Source organism: Notamacropus eugenii, chromosome 5, assembly GCF_028372415.1.
Source record: "Notamacropus eugenii isolate mMacEug1 chromosome 5, mMacEug1.pri_v2, whole genome shotgun sequence".
NCBI lineage: Eukaryota > Metazoa > Chordata > Mammalia > Diprotodontia > Macropodidae > Notamacropus > Notamacropus eugenii.
This window is the reverse complement of record NC_092876.1, coordinates 51,974,320-51,992,795: the sequence shown is the minus strand read 5'-3', so window position 1 is coordinate 51,992,795 and position 18,476 is coordinate 51,974,320. Positions and strand designations below refer to the sequence as shown.

The window sequence follows — 18,476 nt, the reverse complement described above, 5'->3', positions numbered from 1 at the left end:
GATTCATTATCTAGTTGAAAATCGCTAGCGAAGGAGTAACCTGACATCTCCTGAAGTAGCTTATTCCAATTTGAGATGGACCTAAACTATTAGGAAATTTTGCTTTGTAGAGTTTAAATCTGTTTTCTTGCAACTCTTACTAACTGGTGCCCTCCGGAAACAGGAAGAAGAGGCCCAATTTGTACTCACACTTGGAAACAGCTGTTGTGTTCTCTGTAAGTCTTATTTTCTCTAAACACCCCCAGTTTCTACTTGCAGCATATTCTCTAGTTCCTTCACCATCATGGGTGACTTTCTCTGGATGTGTGATAGCTTGTCAATGTCCTTTCTAAAATGTGTTAACGCAACAGTTTCAAAATTGGAAAGCTTTTAGGAATTCAGAACAGTAGCTCCAAAATGGATTATTAAGGAAAATTATCTGGAGTGATAGGTCTCCAATCTTTGAAGGTGACATTGTAAAGGTCTCTTATGACGTGGGATGTATACGAAGACTGAGATAGTATACAAAGCTGGAAACGCCACAATACAGACAGGCCAGTGCAGAAATTCTTAGGCTCTTAGGCAACATTTTATTCTGAACACTTCAGAGGGTGAGAAAGGACTAGAGAAGGTTTCCCCAAGAGCTTTAAAATACATAGATACACAAGTAATGTATACTCAAATTTTCTTTTGCTTTAATCAGAGACAGGATTTTGATGAGGAAAGCCTGATTAGAAGTGATAACCTGATGTCTGACTTTCTTTCTCCATCTGGCTGCCAAACTAAATATACAAAACCTTTCTTACAGAATCATGTCAGACAGATACTTTAAAACTGCCTGGATATCAAAAAACTGGGTGTGGGGTTTACAGACATGCTTTGATAAAATGAAATTGGGTGCATGCATGTGATAGCTAGCTCTATGGCAAAGAATAGGTTGTCTGGACAAGTGCCACGTCTCCATAGTGATCATATGCAAAGAGGAGTATTAATATTATATTTAAGGAAAATGTCTAGGCCTCTCACCTGCTATAGATGCTGACAAACTCTCTCCTATAACAAATACTTTCCAGTAACTTAATGGGGCCCAGAAAAATAAAGAACACAGGGACAGATGTCTTAAGGTGTTGTTGTCTGAAAGGTCACAGACAGAGCCTATATTTCATAAACAGCCTATTCTTAGTATGTCTCTGGCATAAGACTTGGGTAAGAGGTATTTTAGGTACCTAGTGACAGTTATGGTTAAACATGGATTAAGAGTGAATCTTAAGTTACACAGAAGGCAATCTTATGGCACCATAACCTGAAAATTAACCTACAAGACAAGCAGGATAGGTTAATCAAATTAATAACTGTGATAAGGAGGGAAAGCTCTCCTTAGCTGAAATATGGTGTGGATTAATCAGTCAGATAACAACACCGAGAATCTCAGTGGCTATGAAACTCTGTACGTAGTGCTTGGGTGGGTGGATGGCAGACAGAAAAGAAATAAAAGACTTATAACCCTGGTCCTAGAAGAGATTACGTTGCAGAGAAGAAATTAGACTATACCTGAAATGACTTCAGAACACAATGAAACATATACTTAAATTTAAGTAATACAATAGAAATAAAAATAACATGTAACAAAAAGGAGCCATCTGACAGATAGGAAAAACTTGGGAGGAGGAGCTAAGTCTTTTAAGGCAAGAAAGACCATGGATAGGTGGAAAGAAAGAATTAAAACATTATAGGCAATGGAGATGTAGTAAGTTCAGAGAGAAGAATAGCTAATATCAAAAATGATTCCATCTCCTCAGAACCCTAGTAAATCCTAGAACATTAAATGGTAACCAAACTCTCAAGCTATTATCTTAGTCATTACATTGAGGGTCTACCGTGGGAGAGCCTACTAAGGCTCATGGGTTTATTTGGGAAATGGCTTTTTAAATGCTCTGTTGGAGTAGTATTCCAAGGCTAAGAGTCTCTTGAAGCCAAGCGGCCATAAAAACGATAGCACTGGATCCTCCATGTTGCAAAAGAAGTGTTCATTACGTGGTAATCTGTCCATGAGATCACCACTGAAAAAGTTGCAGGAACTATCATTAGTTATGTCCCAGTTTTATCCTTGAAGATTAACCAGAGAGGAAACCCTACTAATTTAAATGCAGTGAAGGCTTTCAAGCAATCCATCTTGGGCTTTATTAAATAACTCATGCAAATGGTCCTTGTTTTCAAGAACATTCCAGGCACACAAATTTCCTTTAACATTTAGTCTCCAGTGGTTGCTCTGGGGGAAAAAAGGCTTTTACTAAGAGCAAGAATATTTTAAACTATTCAGATGAACACTGAATAGAATATGCTGGCCAACTGGAATCTACTTTATTCTTTTCCACTCTGCATAAAGTTAGCTATAACACCGATTTCTGGTTCTGTCTTGGGCCATAGGCATAATTGTATGTTTACACATATGCAACACACATGTTATCTACATACATATATGTACACATATGTGCACATAACACACTATATAAACATATAAATATATGTACACAACAAGAATATGAATTGGTCTCCTCAACAGCATATAGGAACTTTTTTTAAAAAAAGTATTATTTTATAGTTTTTTATAGTACATTTTATATATGTCTACATATAGAGAGAAATATATATATGCCAGGAAAGTACATATAGGTGAAGTAAACACCCAATATTTTATTAACTGATAAATAAATATTATGCATGCAGTCCTTCTAAAGAACAGTTTTGCTAAAGAGATTTCTCTAGAGATATACTATTTCCATTTTCCAATCCCTTTTTTTTCTGGCCGTTGGCAGGTTCTCTATGACTTTGGCAGTAGGTAGAAAAATGTGGAAACAATCAAAACTGATGTATGGGACACTGCTATACTGAAAACACATAAAACACAGTGAAAATAAGATATCAAATCACAAGCATTAGTTTCTAATAAATTAGACATATACTGCATTGTCAGCACTGATAAGATTTTCTTTTAATGTCTTCCCAGGGCACCCAAACATTAAAGAGCCAACTTTCCACCTTTCATATGAATAAAATTAAATTTAACAGCATTTTCACCATGAATGGCATTATGTGAGTTTATTATTTCCTTCATAAACTGCACATATGCTGATGTTTGAATTTTACTTAAGAACCTTAGACTGTATCCTGGCAATTACTTCTGATGATATGATAAAACCTCATTAATTCAGAATCCACTAACTGAGCATCTATAGCAACATAGAAGAAGATTGGGTTCAATCCAGGAGAGTATCAATAAAGAGGACTATCTAGTCAAATTAAGAATATAAACCTGACCAACAAGAGAGGAAAAGTGCAAAATTACTTAGGAAAAATGTTTTTAATCATCCTCAAGTATTTTTTGAAAGATTCTGATAATTTGAAGTCATTCTTATCTATTCTTGAAAGCAAATTCCCTCAAGATATTTATCATCAACATGTAGTTTGATGAGCTTGAGTCACACGATATAAACTAGAGAGTAATACTCTATAATTAAGACTTCATAAATCTGGTGTGACCCTCAAAAGCCAGTTAGTTCTTAATTTATTTAAACTGCCTTTCAGAGGTGATCTCCTGCAAAGTGAGAGGTTGGTGAAATTCGACATTTGCCCAATTCATTTCTTGTACGTTATCACCTCATAGATTAGAACAATTAGGAAATATTCCAGAGTCACCCAAAGAAGAGCCCTCAATAGTACCACATCACACCTATCAGATTGGCTAACATGACAAGAAAGGAAGATGATAAATGTTGGAGAAGATGTGGGAGAGTTGGAACACTAACTCACTGTCGGTGGAGTTGTGAGCTGATCCAGCCATTCTGGACAGCAATTTGGAACTATGCCCAAAGGGCTACAAAAATGTGCATACCCTTTGACCCAGCAATATCGCTTCTGGGACTCTATCCCAAAGAGATCATAGAAATGGGAAAAGGACCCACATGTACAAAAATATTTATAGGAGCTCTCTTTGTGGTGGCCAAGAATTGGAAATCAAGGGGATGCCCATCATTTGGGGAACAGCTGAACAAATTGTGGTACGTGAATGTAATGGAATACTATTATGCTATAAGAAATGACGAACAGGCAGACTTCACAGAGGCCTGGAAGGACTTATATGAACTGATGCTGAGTGAAGTGAGTAGAAACAAGAGAACATTACACACGGTAAGAGCCCCAGTGTATGAGGACTATTTCTGATAAACTTAGCCCTTCATAGCAATGCAAGGATCTAAAACATTTCCAAAGAACTCAAGATGCAAAATACCATCCACATCCAGAGAAAGAACTATGGAACTGGATCGCAGAATGAAGCAGCCTGTTTTGTCTTGTCTTGTTTTTTCTCATGGTTTCTCCCATTTGTTTTAATTCTTCTATGCAACAAGACTAATATGAAAATGTTTAATAAGAATGTATGTGTAGAGACTATATAAGATTGCATGCTATCTTGGGGAGGGAGGGGGAGAAAATTTAAAACTTATGGAAGTGATTGTTGAAAACGGAAAACAAATAAATTAATTATTAAAAAAAAAAAAAAGAGCCCTCAACAATAAACTGACCTGGTTATTCTCAAACATGTGAAATCCCTGACTTTAGTACCACATGAATAGGTACTCCCTTCTAGGCCCTGCTCAGCTGCCAATGGGAGTGCCTGGAGCTCTCCTTGAAGAAAAGAGCTGTATCATGAACAGGACCTTAATAATAACAGAAGTTCACACTGAGATCATACTTTATAGTTTAAAAAACACTCCTTTGATATCAGCTCTGTGAGGTGGGTGTACTGTCATCACCATTTTAGAGACTGAGATGAAAGGGCTGCTCAAGATGACCCAGACAGTGACTATTAGGGTGCTTGTCATCCCTCCACTTACCAGACAGTCCCTGTCTTTCAACTTAATTCTGCCAATTAAATGCAAAGCCTGGCTCCCCTTGTCATTGACTCTTCTTGGTACAATTTTTGGCCCTAAAGAGGAGAAACAGTACAAAGGACTCCTATTTCATGAGGATATGCTCTGAAAGAGAAGGGATGGTACACCCAACTGCAGTCGACATTCTGAAGTCCCTGACAGCTTCACTGGGCACTGGTCAGTATTATCCTATTGGTCTTCATGTTTTCTTGAATTGCCTTTCTTCTTCCATTCTTTTAGGGATAGTCCAGTTTAGTCTTGGGCAAAGATTGGCAATTTTGTATGGGAAAACCACCAATGACACAGGGTATCCATCAAATCCTAAAAATAAGTAAATTTAGTTCCTAACAGAGGAGCTCCATTTACAGTAAATGTTGCCATATGGGGGGATTGAAGGGAAGAAAAGGGAATTGGCTCCTGGTTATTCTCCAACACATGGAACATACATTCAAGTTTGAAAGGAAAATTTGGAATGTTCTATGTAATGAGGGGCTCAGACTGAAAATCTTATATGCAAATCTTATGGAAGTGAAATTGGACCACAGGGAACATATTAATTGGGCTTTGTCTTGAAATTTTTGGGGGAGGGAAACCACATTTCACTGCATTGGGAAGCAATTCTAGACATACAATGGCTGGGTTGGCTATTTAATTTTAGATGATGAAAGCCAAAATGATTTGTTTTTGGAGATGCAATTACATTTTCAAATGTGTTTTATATGACTAAAGATCAGATGCCTCCAACACTAGAATTGTACCCACAGAACTGTATAAGCTTTAAAGTCTATGAGTTGATTTCTCTGTCTTTGCTTTGGAAGTTAGTTGTGCTTTGCTATTTCCATGAAATCAGTCATTTTTTCATGCCAAAATGGGAAGGGAGAGACAGTCTCCTTTCTAGAAATGATGCTAATGTACCATGACCAAAAAAAAAGTACGTTTTCTTTCCCTAACAGATAATCTGGTAGAAAAATAAATCATAGTTTTTCAGAAATGGAAAGATTTTCCTCAAATATGTATGTATGTATGTATATATATATATATATATATATATAGTTTGTGTGTGTGTGTGTGTGTGTGTGTGTGTGTGTGTGTGTGGTTTTTTCTCTCTCTCTCATTTGGTCTGAGCTTTCCCTAAGTTATACTATAATAAGAATAGTACCATTTCTGGCTTTTGAGTGAAAGGGGGCTACTTAAGAGGTGAGGTAAACAGAAGGAAAACAGAAGGCCTAAAAATTAGATTTCTGGCATGTAGGTGGAAGAAGGAATCTTCAGAAGGCAAAGAGAAAGCTATTTATTTCAGCTGCTTCTTGAGAATACCCTGTAACCCCCCCCATCCCCCCCATCAGTTTAAGTACCAAGCTGAAGAGTGAGACATCACATCACATGTCACATTCAAGACTGTCAATGCTGTTTTTGTTTCTGGAGTATTGCAAAGGTGCAGCAAGAAAAGAGAGAGAGGTGTCATTTTGGAACAGAATGAAGTTTCTCCCTTGTACAACAACTTCAGATCATGCTCTGATCTTGAAGACTGATTTTTAAAAAGTTATAGTGGTGGTCAGAAGTCACTCAAAGTGTGTCCTGAAGATACAATAAAAAATCGAATAAATTTAAAATCTACTAATTTGGAATTCATAGAAATTCTGACCAGGGTAGGGCTCAAAATGACCCTTGGATTTCTCTAAAGAAGAGAGTAGGTAGGGAGAATATTGCTCAAGCTTCCTAGGCCACCTCCAGATAACCCAAGGGGGTAAAAATTTGCTTCTCAAGAGGCATAGATGGTTCCTCCCATTACTGCTGGGACAGTGGTGCCTAATCCTTTTTGGGGAAACTGGCATATTAGCCAATTACAATAGATACACAACAACCTCTGGCATTACAGGATATGTCCCTCACAGAGAGGTTACCTAACCAAAGATAACAGGCACATTCATCAAAAGGTTCATCCACTTTCCAAGTTTTCTGCCATTTCTACTTATACTTACAAAAGTTTTGTTGTTGATACAGGCGAAAGATTTGCATCAAACTGATTTTATTCAATTTCTATAACAGAGTCATAAAAATACTCATTTACTAAATACTTTCAAAAAATTTTCTACCTATCCAACCTAATTTCTTTCAGGCTCTACAAATGTCTGTTAATCTGTATGTGATAGAATATTAAACCCTTTCTGGAGGGGATGGTGGAAGAAGCTAACATCACGAGTAAAAGAAAAACTCAATTGAAAAATTCTTTTCAGTTTCATATTCGAGAGGTCAATGGCAAAAAAAAAAGGTTCTAAATCAGTTAGAGAGTACACTGAGACTAATTCTGCCACATGAAATCTCTCATGTAGTATTAACAAAATGGTTACTCAACATGCTCTCAGAACTGGAATTTACATCTGCATGCACAAGGGACTTGGGATTCCAGGATATAATCAGAATACTTTTGTCTGTATTCTTCAAACACTGATTTATCACGATCCTTCAAATTCTCCCTTCTACTCTTATCTTTCTAAAATAACTAGATAAGCTCCAACACTCCATATCATTGGGTTTTGCTAAATTAGTTCAAATATTTCAAGCACTGCCCACTCCTACTCTCCCTTCCCCACGCAGGATCTTCAATAAAAAGGTAAAGAAATATTTTGGAGCCAATCTCAGGGTCCAGTGTCATAAATAATAATCTGCCACTTCCCCAAAATGTCTCACAACTCAAAAGCTCCAACAATGCTATTTTTAAAGTAAATGAATACATAAGACACAAAACCCATAAATATAGAACCCACAGCCCTATACTCCTTCCTCCACAATGATATCTTGCCATCTATCACAAAATGCCAGCTACTGGATCTTTGTAATCTTCTGAGTTCAAATCTGGTTTTCAGATGACTTCCTCGCTATGTGAGTAGGCAAGTCACTTAACCTCGTCTGCCTCAGCGTCCTCAACTATAAAATAGGGAAGATAACCACGCCTACGTCCCAGGGTTGTGATGAATAAGTGAGATAATAATTCTAAAATGCCTAGAGCAGTGGCTGACACACATTAGGCACCTTTTTCCTTCCTTTCCTACTGTAGTGCTTTTTCAATTAGCCTGGGAGCCTACGCCATATCTTGGTCCCAGGTCACCTAAAATTAGGACTGAGAATATTTATGAAGCCAATGCCATAGGCTAGCACAGATCCCAAGGAGGGATAATGGGTTTTCCTTAGGTCTTTATGTGGCTTTGATGGCACCACAAACTGGGGCTCCATCTCTATAATTTCCATAAACTTTACTTGGGAACAGATTAATGTGGCTGAGGACACGTAGTGCAGAAGATGCAACCTGAGCCAGCAGAGCTGCGCCTTGGAACGGCTTTTGCCTTGAGTTCCAAACCACACATATTTGAACAGTTAACAAATGCAACAGGGGGATATTGGTACACAATATCCAAGTCCAGTCCAAAGGCTCTGTTTGTCCTCCACCCTCCTGTATTCTCCCTGCCCCCACCTGCTTTTCCCAAGAATAATTATACTGCTTGATTATATAGATGGGAATTTTAGAAAAAGTAGGGGTGGGAGGATTGTCAAATTGTCTCCATGCACAAACAAGGCTAGGAGTCTGGATGCATTTTAATCTACTAGAGCTGAAAGGAGATTTTTTAAAAAACCCTATAAATAAAATCACTTTTAAATAAACAAAAATGAAGCCAATGTTTCTTGTAAGACAACTTTTCAGATGGATTACTGGAAGGAGTATTCTTCAACAGCTTTATGGTTTGCCCTGTGATCATCTGCTTAGAATGAGGGTCATTTTAAACAGAGATGCTAAGATATGAGCCTTCATTTCAATGAAATATAACAAAGGAAACAAGAAAGTTTGATTCCAAATGTAGATATGGAGGCGGAACTCTTGGATTCTTGGGTTCTGGCCCTAAGTTTGGGTCAGTTTTCGGTCAATATCTCACTTCTAATCCCCTCAAGTCATTTGTTGGTCCCTTTTGTCTAAACAGCCAAAGTAAATTTTTCATTAGTCAGTGGGGAAAAGTCCTCAGTTACACCCCTGGATCTTGTTCAATTGACTAGGGATGATGGAGATGGTTATAATTCACTTTCAAGAACCTGGAATTATTTATCCCTTGTGTAGAAACTGGTGTGTCCCTGGTAAGATAACAATGCCATCATAACTCAAACCTGGAGGGAGTGAAACAGTTTTGTAGTTATTTAAAGGAAAGAGAATGATTTCCACTTGCAAAAATGATTGTTTTCCCTGATTTGATTGGAAAATGATAATAGTCCCACTTTTAAATGCTGGGCAAACTGGAGTGGAAAAAAGTCTGTGGTGGGAATTATTATCCCTTTATCCTTCACAAAGATTTACAGAGCCTAGGAAAAAAACTAACCCTTTGCTGTGCTTCCAATCATGTTAGCTTGTTATCAGACAATTAGGAAGCAACAGTGATAGTTGTTTACAAAAGAGGCTAGGTTTTATAACAGAATTCCAGGAGTGGAAGTGGAAAACTTTCATGGCTGAGGCTAATCTAATTCCATTTCAAGGGGCCTAATATCTGCAGGTAGCCCTATTACAGATACAATCACCTTTTTCAGATGAAGAAGTTAAAGCCTAGAGATCTTCATTTCCTTATTACAGTCACATAAGACATCTAGGACCCCAAAGAGATGGTTCAATGATGTGACATTTAGGTAACATTATCTGGTGTGATGGTGAACATTATGTGAACAAAATGTGGAGTCTCCATTGTGTACAAGGATGGCACATGTGCCATTTTGCATTCTTATTTCCACCTGTGATCTCTGTCAGAGGCTCTTCTGAGGACTGAGCTAAGTGACTCAAGATTGGCTCTTTTACCTCTAGAATATGTTCTCTTGATATGATCTCAAATGAAAGATCATTTGTTCAGTACTTGGAACTTTTGCCTCTGAAATAAGAGCAATAAGTCATCACATAGCAATCCTTCAAAGGTGAAATCCACAAACTGCTACTCTGGGCTTAATCAGGAAGCTGCAGTTTGCATTTTAGCTTTGAAGTTGCCACTCAATAGCTCCTTGGCTTGGAGCAGGAAACTCAAGTGCTATATGCCTCTGCATCCTCATCTGTAAGCTGCAATGTAAAACTGCAACAGCAGGTTACAAAGAACGAGTATCACAAACTGGCACATCATTCTCAAGCATCACATCATGCTTGGCTCTGCAGAGAAAGCAGTGAAGTTCTCTTTAGGAAAGAGATGTGGAAACCAAAGAGGCATAGTTCAGGTCTGTGAACCCAGGTTATCAACAAACACCATGTACTATTACTAGCAGTACTAAAATAACATAAAAATTCAAAAACTTGAACACACTGTCACGTTCTAAAATAGAATAAGCAAAGGCAAGGAGATCTTGTTCCCTCCTCTATCTCCGAGCTGGCAAGAGATCCACGGGCCACTTTGTCCAACTCCATCACCTGAAGGGTAGGGAGGCAAGGTTGCTTATGGCCAGTGTGAGTAAACCTCAGAAGTGGGCCTTGAACGGAAGGCCTCTGATTCCAATGTTAGCAATTTTTCTATTCTACCATGAGAGAAAAAATTTAGGGGCTATATAGGGTAACTGCTGGGGCTCACAGAAGTAGCCCCTTTACCAAGACAACATAGGTCATGTCTCATACACTTGCACAAAGTGCTCAGCTTTGATTAAACTACCCCATCAACTCTGTACATCACAGAAATTCAAGTGACTTTTTTCAGGCAATACTGCTGCAATATATAAAAAAAGTTAAATAAAACCGCTAACGACACTGGAACCCTTGGAAACTTAACAAGAACTCTGGCTGTCCCAGTACCTTTCCTAACTTTCCTATTTCTACCAAGGGCACCACCATTCATTTTGTAAGCCCTGTATTATTTTGGAGCACCCTTGGTGCTCTATTAGAATTCTTCAATATCTCCTATCTTTGTCTCCTCTCAGTTCACACCATGATCACCTTAGTCCAAATGCTCATCCCATCTTGCCTGGACTATCTCAATAATCTCCTAACTGGTCTCCCTTCTTCTAGTGTTCCTCTAAACCATTCTCCATACACCTGCCAAACTGGCCAGCTCCTTGTTATTTTCCATACATGACATTTTATCTCCCGCCTTTATCCTTTTTACATAAGTTGTCCCCTGTGCCTAGAATTCTCTTCCTCACCTTGGCCTCTTTGGAACTCCTAGGATCTTTCAAGGTAAAGCTGAAGGTCTAACCCCTTTAAGAGGATTTCCTGATTCTCTTAGAAATTAGGATCACTCTCCCCATAGTTTATCTCCTATATTTATTATCTGTGAACATGCTATTTTATCCTTTCCTGAATAGAAGTTCCTCCAAGTCAGGAACCATCTCCCATAAACTTGCATTCCCAGGGCACAGAACAAGCACTCACTAAGTGCTCATTGACTGAATGAATAACTTTTGAAATTCACTCATCAGTAGTCTTAATTTCCTGAATGAAATGGCAAAGGCAAACTTCTTAGGCTCTGTATATGGTACTATGAGATGTAAGAAATGAAAAGGCTGGAAGAAAATGGTGAGGAAGTCAAAACCCAAACCTTATGTAAATATTATATTCTTCCCAAGGATATCTGTTAGTTCTGTCAATGTAGAGGTAGTTTGCTACAAAGAATTAACTATCAAAGCTTATCAGTTTAGTCTTCTTATTTTCATTGAAGATTCTCTTAGAATAAATGCAATGTCCATTCTTTATTCTTGAAAATATTTTAGAGATGACAAAGCATGCATCAACTATTAATGACTTTTTACTCACTTTTAAAAATACGAGAGTATATTCTTTTCCCATTCTTTTGAGATCTGTCCTCTGTGAGATATCTTGAAGATCAATCTCTGAGTGCCCTTCCAAGTGTCCCTTTCCAGCGGGCTTCCTCCACATGCACTTGGGGGTTCGGTGTTTTCTTGACTTCATTTTCTCAAGGTCATTTCTACATTCCTTATAAGGCACATGAGGTACTGAGCAAACAGAAATTAAATGCTGTAGTACAAATGTCCCTGAGAAGAGATCGTTATAAAAATCCTGGAAGGTCTGCTTCATTTCACTCCTATTTGTTGCTCTCCTTTTAATTTCATTCATAAGTGTTTTGGTTAAGTCTCACACCAAGCTTTTTATAGGCTCATTTTCTCCTCTGTTCCTCTGACTGTTTTGAGGCAACACTGCATGTAATCTTCTGTCTTCTTGCTCTGAATTGTTTTGCAAATGATCTTGTACTCTACCCCAGTATTGTTGTTGGCTGCCATGTCTCTCTGCACGGCCATGTGAGATAGAACAAATATAAGATCCTCCTGAGTACGTGCTTTGCTGATGACAAAAAAAGCATTTAATAAGGTAAAGAACAACACAAACTTAAAGGGTTTCCTCAAGAGGGTGTTTCCCAAATATATGCTGGGATCATACACAAGATTCTATGGTGAAAGGAACCACAGAGGTAACTGTTCACTGATCCTTTGAATAACCCCATCAAGCAAGACATCAAACAGGGAGATGTGCTCAGCAGAGATCTTATCCAGTGTCACAAAGCTGTGCAGAAAGGCCAAGGAGAAGAGGTGTTCTCTGTAACTGATGACATAATCCAGATATTTGTGCTGGTGGAGGGCATGATTTTGACTTCATCAAACTGCAGAACAACATAAGGTCAACTCAATGAAAATCATGGGTAGTCAAAAGAAACTAGATGGGTAATCCACTTAAAAAAAACCAAACTGATGAAAAATTACTAGATTATGACATACAATTAGATGGGCAGTCCAAAAACACATATATTTCAGGCAAAAAGACAATAAGCTGGGTTCAGAACTAAATGGGAATCACACAGCCACAGAGCTAGAAGGGATCTCAGAAGCCAACTAGTCCAACCTATATCAGAATAAGAACACATCTCCATATCCTCTATATCCTTTCCAACTTTTGTTTGAAGACTTCATGGGAGAGAGAACCATTCTACACTAGACAGATCTCAGACATCAGGAAGCCCTCTTTTATGGAGAAAGCGTAAATTTGCTTCTTTGCCACTTCCAGCCATCATTCCTATTTCACAGAAGTCTCTGGGGCTAAGCAGAACAAGTTCAGTCCCTCTTCATATCCTTGAAAGCAGTCATCATATTTCATGTAAGTTTTCTTATCTCTATCCTAAATATTCCTGGTATCTTTAAGCAATACTCACATAACATAGGAATTCTGGCTGCCCTCCTTGGAGTACTCTCCAGTTCATGAATCCCTGCTAAAACATGGCTACCAGAATACACAAAACTCTAGATGTGATCTAACTGGGGTGGAGTACAGTAGCAGGATCACCTGATTCTTAACCATTATGCTTTCACTGCAGCCTAGAATTAGCTGTTTTGAGTGCCATGTTTCACTTCTGACTCATGTTGAACCTCCCAGTCTTTTTGGGACAAACTGTTCTCTAATCATGTCTCCCCCTATTGTGCAGTAATGAAGTAAATTTACTGAACCCAAACATAAGACTTTACATTTATGTCTACTAATTTCATCTTATTCAGTCGGGATCAAGGTTTTATAACCTGCCACAATACTTTGAATCCTAACTCCATTATGCAAGGTTTGATATTCCTCCCTAGTTTTATGTCATCTGAGAATTTGATAATCATAACATCTTTGCCTTCATCCAAGAGACTAAAAAAGTGTTTCCTAGCCAGGGCCCTAGAGTGTCTGGGCATTCATCCCACTGCCAGCTGCCAGAGCATCACTAGAGACCTCTCTCTGAGTCTAGCCCCTCAGTCAATTCTGACTCTTGCTACTGCAATGTCAACGAGGTCCCCTCTCCACATTTCCTCTACAACAAGAGCAAGAGGAGCTTTATCAAATGCCTTGTTTAAATCTAGAATAACTCTATTTACAATCCTGTGACATCCCTCTGGTTCTCCATAATCTTCCCAAGATCACCAGCAATGGCTCAGCAACCATAGTGCCAACTCTTTGTGTATGCCCATACAGAGGTGATGTGAATCCACCATGGGCAGAGAGGGGTGTTTTACTATCTTTTTTTATTCTGGGCATCATATACATACCAGGCACTTTTGGCCAAGCCTTTTTTCAGCCTAAAAACTATTCTCTTTGGCAAAGAAAACAGAAGCAGAACAAAAGTTGGGCAGCTCTGCCTTCTCTTCATCACCTGTTATCACTATCTCATCCACCCCAGGTGCTCTCCTTTTTCTTCTTTGATCTTCTTTCCTCTAACAGAACCGAAAAAATTGCGAACTTTGTTTTGTCCTTACTCATCCCTGCCGACTTTGGCTCATCTTGAGGTTGAGCACTCCTGGTAGTCATACACAACTGTCACCATCTTGTACTCCTTCCCCATTACGTGTCCTTGCTTCTGGCTGACTATAAGTGTGACTTAGAACATGAGCATGTGGGAGATAAGAGCCGTTTCCTCCCATGCTCAGTCAGTCAACAAGCATTTATCAAATGCATACTCTGTGCCAGGCACTGTGCTAAGTGCTAGGGATACCAAAAAAAGCAGGAGCTCACATCCTAAGGAGGGAGACAACATGTAAACAACTATCTACATAGAAGACATATATAGGAAAAACTGTGCTCTTGGAGGGAAGGCACTAGAAAATTAAGGGGGACTAGAAAAGGCTTCTTGAAGAAAGTGAAATTTTAGCTGAGAATGGGAAGAGTTAAGGAGGTAGAGAGGAGAAGGTCAGGAAGGAGAATATTCCAGTTATAGAAGACAGGAGAAATACAAGGTAGCTAGTGTCACCAGACAGTACAGTATGTGGAGGAAAGTTAAGTGTAAGAAGACCAGAAAGGTAGAATTACAGGCGGGTTATAAAAGGCTTTAAAAACCAAACAGGGGATTTTGTATTGGATCCTGGAGTGGGGAGCCACTGAAGTTCATGGAGTAAGGGGAGATGAAGTCTCCAGATCTGAAAATACTCTGGTAGCTGAGTGAGAATGGACTGGGGCAGGAAGAGACTTGTGGCACCCTGGTCATTACTGTAAATACTCCATGCATGAAGGAATGAAGGGCTTCACATGAAGATGGTGGCAGCATCAGAGAAGAGGGAGGCTGAAAATGGGAGAGCTGATGAGCCTTGGAAGCAGAGATCAGAAAGAGGGAGGAGCTAAGGATACCTAGGTTGAAAGTATGGACTAAGAGGATGAGGATGCCCTGAACAGTAATGAGCTGCTATAAATATTTTTGTACAAATAGGTCCTCCTCCCCTCCGTACCCCACTTTTAAAATCTCTTTGGGATATAGACCCTAGCAGTGATATTGCTGGATTAAAGGTTGGGCAGAATTTTATAAACCTTTAGGCATAATGGCTGGAAGTACGTACAGCTTCTGCATGCTGTCTGGATAGCTAAAATTCACCATCCTTACTGCATCAAGCCTTTATGTTTAGCTTCTAATCTATTTCTTGAATTCCTCATCTATTTCTTCTTTCATTTCTGCCTCTGTATCCCTACTGCCTAGGATGTAGTAGGCATTTAATAAACTGTATGCTAAATGTTTTGCTGAAACAAAATCTGTGTACCTACATGGAAGAAATTACAGATCCTTTAAACACTGAAATGTATATATTTTGCACCTGCCCAAATTTCTACAATCTAGCTGAACATCTTGGAGAATTCATTCAAAACCAATAATATCCCTATGAGAGTCTTCTGAAAAACTTACTCCACTAGATAACATCAAATCTGTGCTTGACTTCAGTGGAGTTAGGTTTTGACCATAATATACCTCACACATATCTCTGTGATTCAGAGCCCCAAACCAGAAGCTATGGCAAAGAGAGATGAGGTGAAGTTGGCTGAAATGAATGGTTAGAAAATGAGTGCTATGTTAGCACTTGGGTTCTATGTGATTTTCAGTATTCAAATTCCAACTGGCTGATGAGTTCCCTGTGCATCCACATCAGTGATTATCCTGTCTTTGTCCTGTAACCCAAGGTATAAATGATGATGCAGCTTAAGTGCAACAGATAATCTCACGGCAATCGGATAATGTGACTTCTGAAGCAGTAGGAATACAAAGATAAAGATGAACAGTTCTCACTCTCAAGTAGCTTACACATGAGCAGGAGACACGGCACATAAACAGGGGAGCCAAGATGGGATAATACAGAGAGGAGAAGAGCATTAATATCGAGGACAATTCAGATCCAACTTAAAAACGGTAAACTGAACAGCAGAGTCAGGCAGTAAGACTGTGGGAAGGAACAAAGCAGGTCCAATCTCAGAGAAAGAAACGCAGGGCCATCAGGGAAGAACAAGCCTGTAGCTTAATACCATTAGATACCAGGCATGGAGGCCAAGAGGTAACCAAGAGGTGTTTTCTCAAGGACATTCCCCTAATTATGCATCCCACCTGTCCCATGAGGATCATTACTATAGCTCACCATAGATGCAGTCATCTGTGCCCCATGACTTATTTAAAGCTGGTCAGAAAACCCCATCAATTTTAGTTATAAACATTTGAATTACATATGAAAGGAAAGGATGGCAGAGGATTAAAACATCAGGGTTGATTATAAGGACAAGAAACAGAGCTCAATTAGAAATAGAAAGTCCCATGGAGTCCCCATGCTTACTGACCTGGGGCCACTGAGTGTTGCTGTGTCTCTCACCGCCTGAGCTGTTTCTGATGCAAAATCTAGAGCGCCTGCCACTGGCTTGGTCACCGTGCCAACGAGGCCTTTTCCAAGACCAGATATGAAACCACTGACTCCCCCTTCAGTTTTCACACCTTCTACTGTTGAGGTTATTACACTGGTCAATCCACCAATGATACCTAGGGGAGGGGGGAAAACATCTTGTTATAATCAGATGAAAAGTCCCATTACCGAAAACATTATCAGTGCCCTCTATTCAACGCCTTCTAAAGCTTGTACTTCCAAGTCTGATATTCTATTTCATTTGACAGTTATCATAGCATCTCATCTGAAATTATTTTCCTTCTTTGAGTGAACACTGACATGAATTATTTTTAAATACTTTCTCGCATATACAAAGGCACATGCATACAGATATACACAAAATAAACAAGCAGCATGTTCAATATGAGGCCTGAACAGCTCACACATGTATACTATCTCAGTCCGTAACCCTAGGGTCGTATGTCCTAACCAAGTTAAAAATGTGGTCTGAAAAAGCTCAGGACATTTTGTTAACGTATTATACTGCATTTATATACTACATACCCTTGTTGGCAAAGCAACCAATGGCTATGTAATCTGTAGAACATATCTAAGGACCAGGTAGATGAGAAATGAGTGACTTTAACCAAGAATGATAGTAGATTAAATTTTGGGTCATAATGGACTAATGAAACTCTCATTAAAAATTTTTTTTTTAAATCAAGCACAGCCTTGGAATTAATTCTACCTAGTTCTTGGTTCTGTAGCTTGAGAGGTAATGTAGAAAACTTAAGAAAAGATTCATGGGAGAAGAGCTATATTGATTAAGGGAGTTCAAAAACTTAAACCTTGAAATTATAAAGGAATAAATTATCTTCAGAGAGGAAGGAACATGAGTAATTTAGTAACATTCTTTAAAATTTGGTAGATAATTAGTAGATAATGCAATAGCCATGGAAGTAGGGAGACCTGAGTTCAAATCCTGCCTCAGATTCTTAGTAGCTATGTGACTCTGGTAAGGTCACTTAACCTCCCTGGGTCTCACTTTCTTAACCTATAAAATGATGGACTCGATGGATTTTGAGGTCCCTGTCAGTTCTAAAGCTATGATCCTATGACCCTGTGAACAGAAATGATACCCTGTGGCTCAAAAAAAACACACAACATTAAAAGGAAGTTAAAAGGAAAAAAGTGATTGTGGGCTGACAGATCTGAGGAGCTCTCTATTGCTGCCCTGAACAAGATATAAAGGGAGGCACTTTTCTCATACACTGATCAAATTACTGAGGTTAATTCAGAAAAATCCAACAAGAACCACCAGAGTCACCGAAAAGGGACAAAAAATTCACAGGAAGTGAATGAAGTCTAAAAGGTGCACATTAATTCCGGGTTTCAGAGTGTGACCTGAATGGTCAAAGGAAATCTAAGCAGAGAAGACAACCACAGCCTTTAGATGACAGAGGCCTCTGGCTACAGAACAGGGTCTGGCCTGTGGGAATGAAGGAGGCAGTCTGGCAAGACCCTTCAAGTGGCCAGGAGATGCTCCAGGGACAGGATGTTTATTCTTGGACGCCTGGGTGTGAGGAGGCTCTCTGGGCTCTTCAGTTCCTCTAGTGAGACAAATTGGGAAAATCACTTCATGATGAAGGGGATTCCTAACAACTTAGGAGATTTCTCTTTTGATTCTTGGTTCATTTTATGCAATTTTGCAACATCCCTAATTATACTCCTGGCAAAAGCAAAAGGCAAGGCAGGAGCTACATAGGAAGATGGGATCAATCAAGAACAAGAACTATGCTGACTGCTGGTGTTACAAAGACAAAAGCCTTCAAAAACTTTACATTCTAATGGGGAAAACAAGACGTGCACAGTATCTTTAGAATACATACAAAAATGGTGATATGCCGGCAGCTTGGGAGCCAAGAAAAACTTCATGGAGAAAGAAAGTGGCTCTTAAGC

The 18,476-nt window shown here is 39.0% G+C and overlaps 1 protein-coding gene across 6 annotated transcripts in view; it reads right to left on the bottom strand.

The window, feature by feature from the left end:
• VPS13D (vacuolar protein sorting 13 homolog D) overlaps positions 1–18,476 on the bottom strand; it is a 335,894-nt gene that overhangs the window by 67,888 nt on the left and 249,530 nt on the right. For 5 of the 6 annotated variants that reach the window (XM_072608911.1, XM_072608914.1, XM_072608913.1 and 2 more), the window contains one exon: positions 16,477–16,672. In XM_072608911.1, coding sequence (XP_072465012.1) covers positions 16,477–16,672 — 196 coding nt within the window. Of the gene's footprint in view, positions 1–11,664; positions 12,527–16,476; positions 16,673–18,476 lie in introns of all 6 variants that reach the window. The other variant, XR_011967006.1, reaches the window with a different exon arrangement.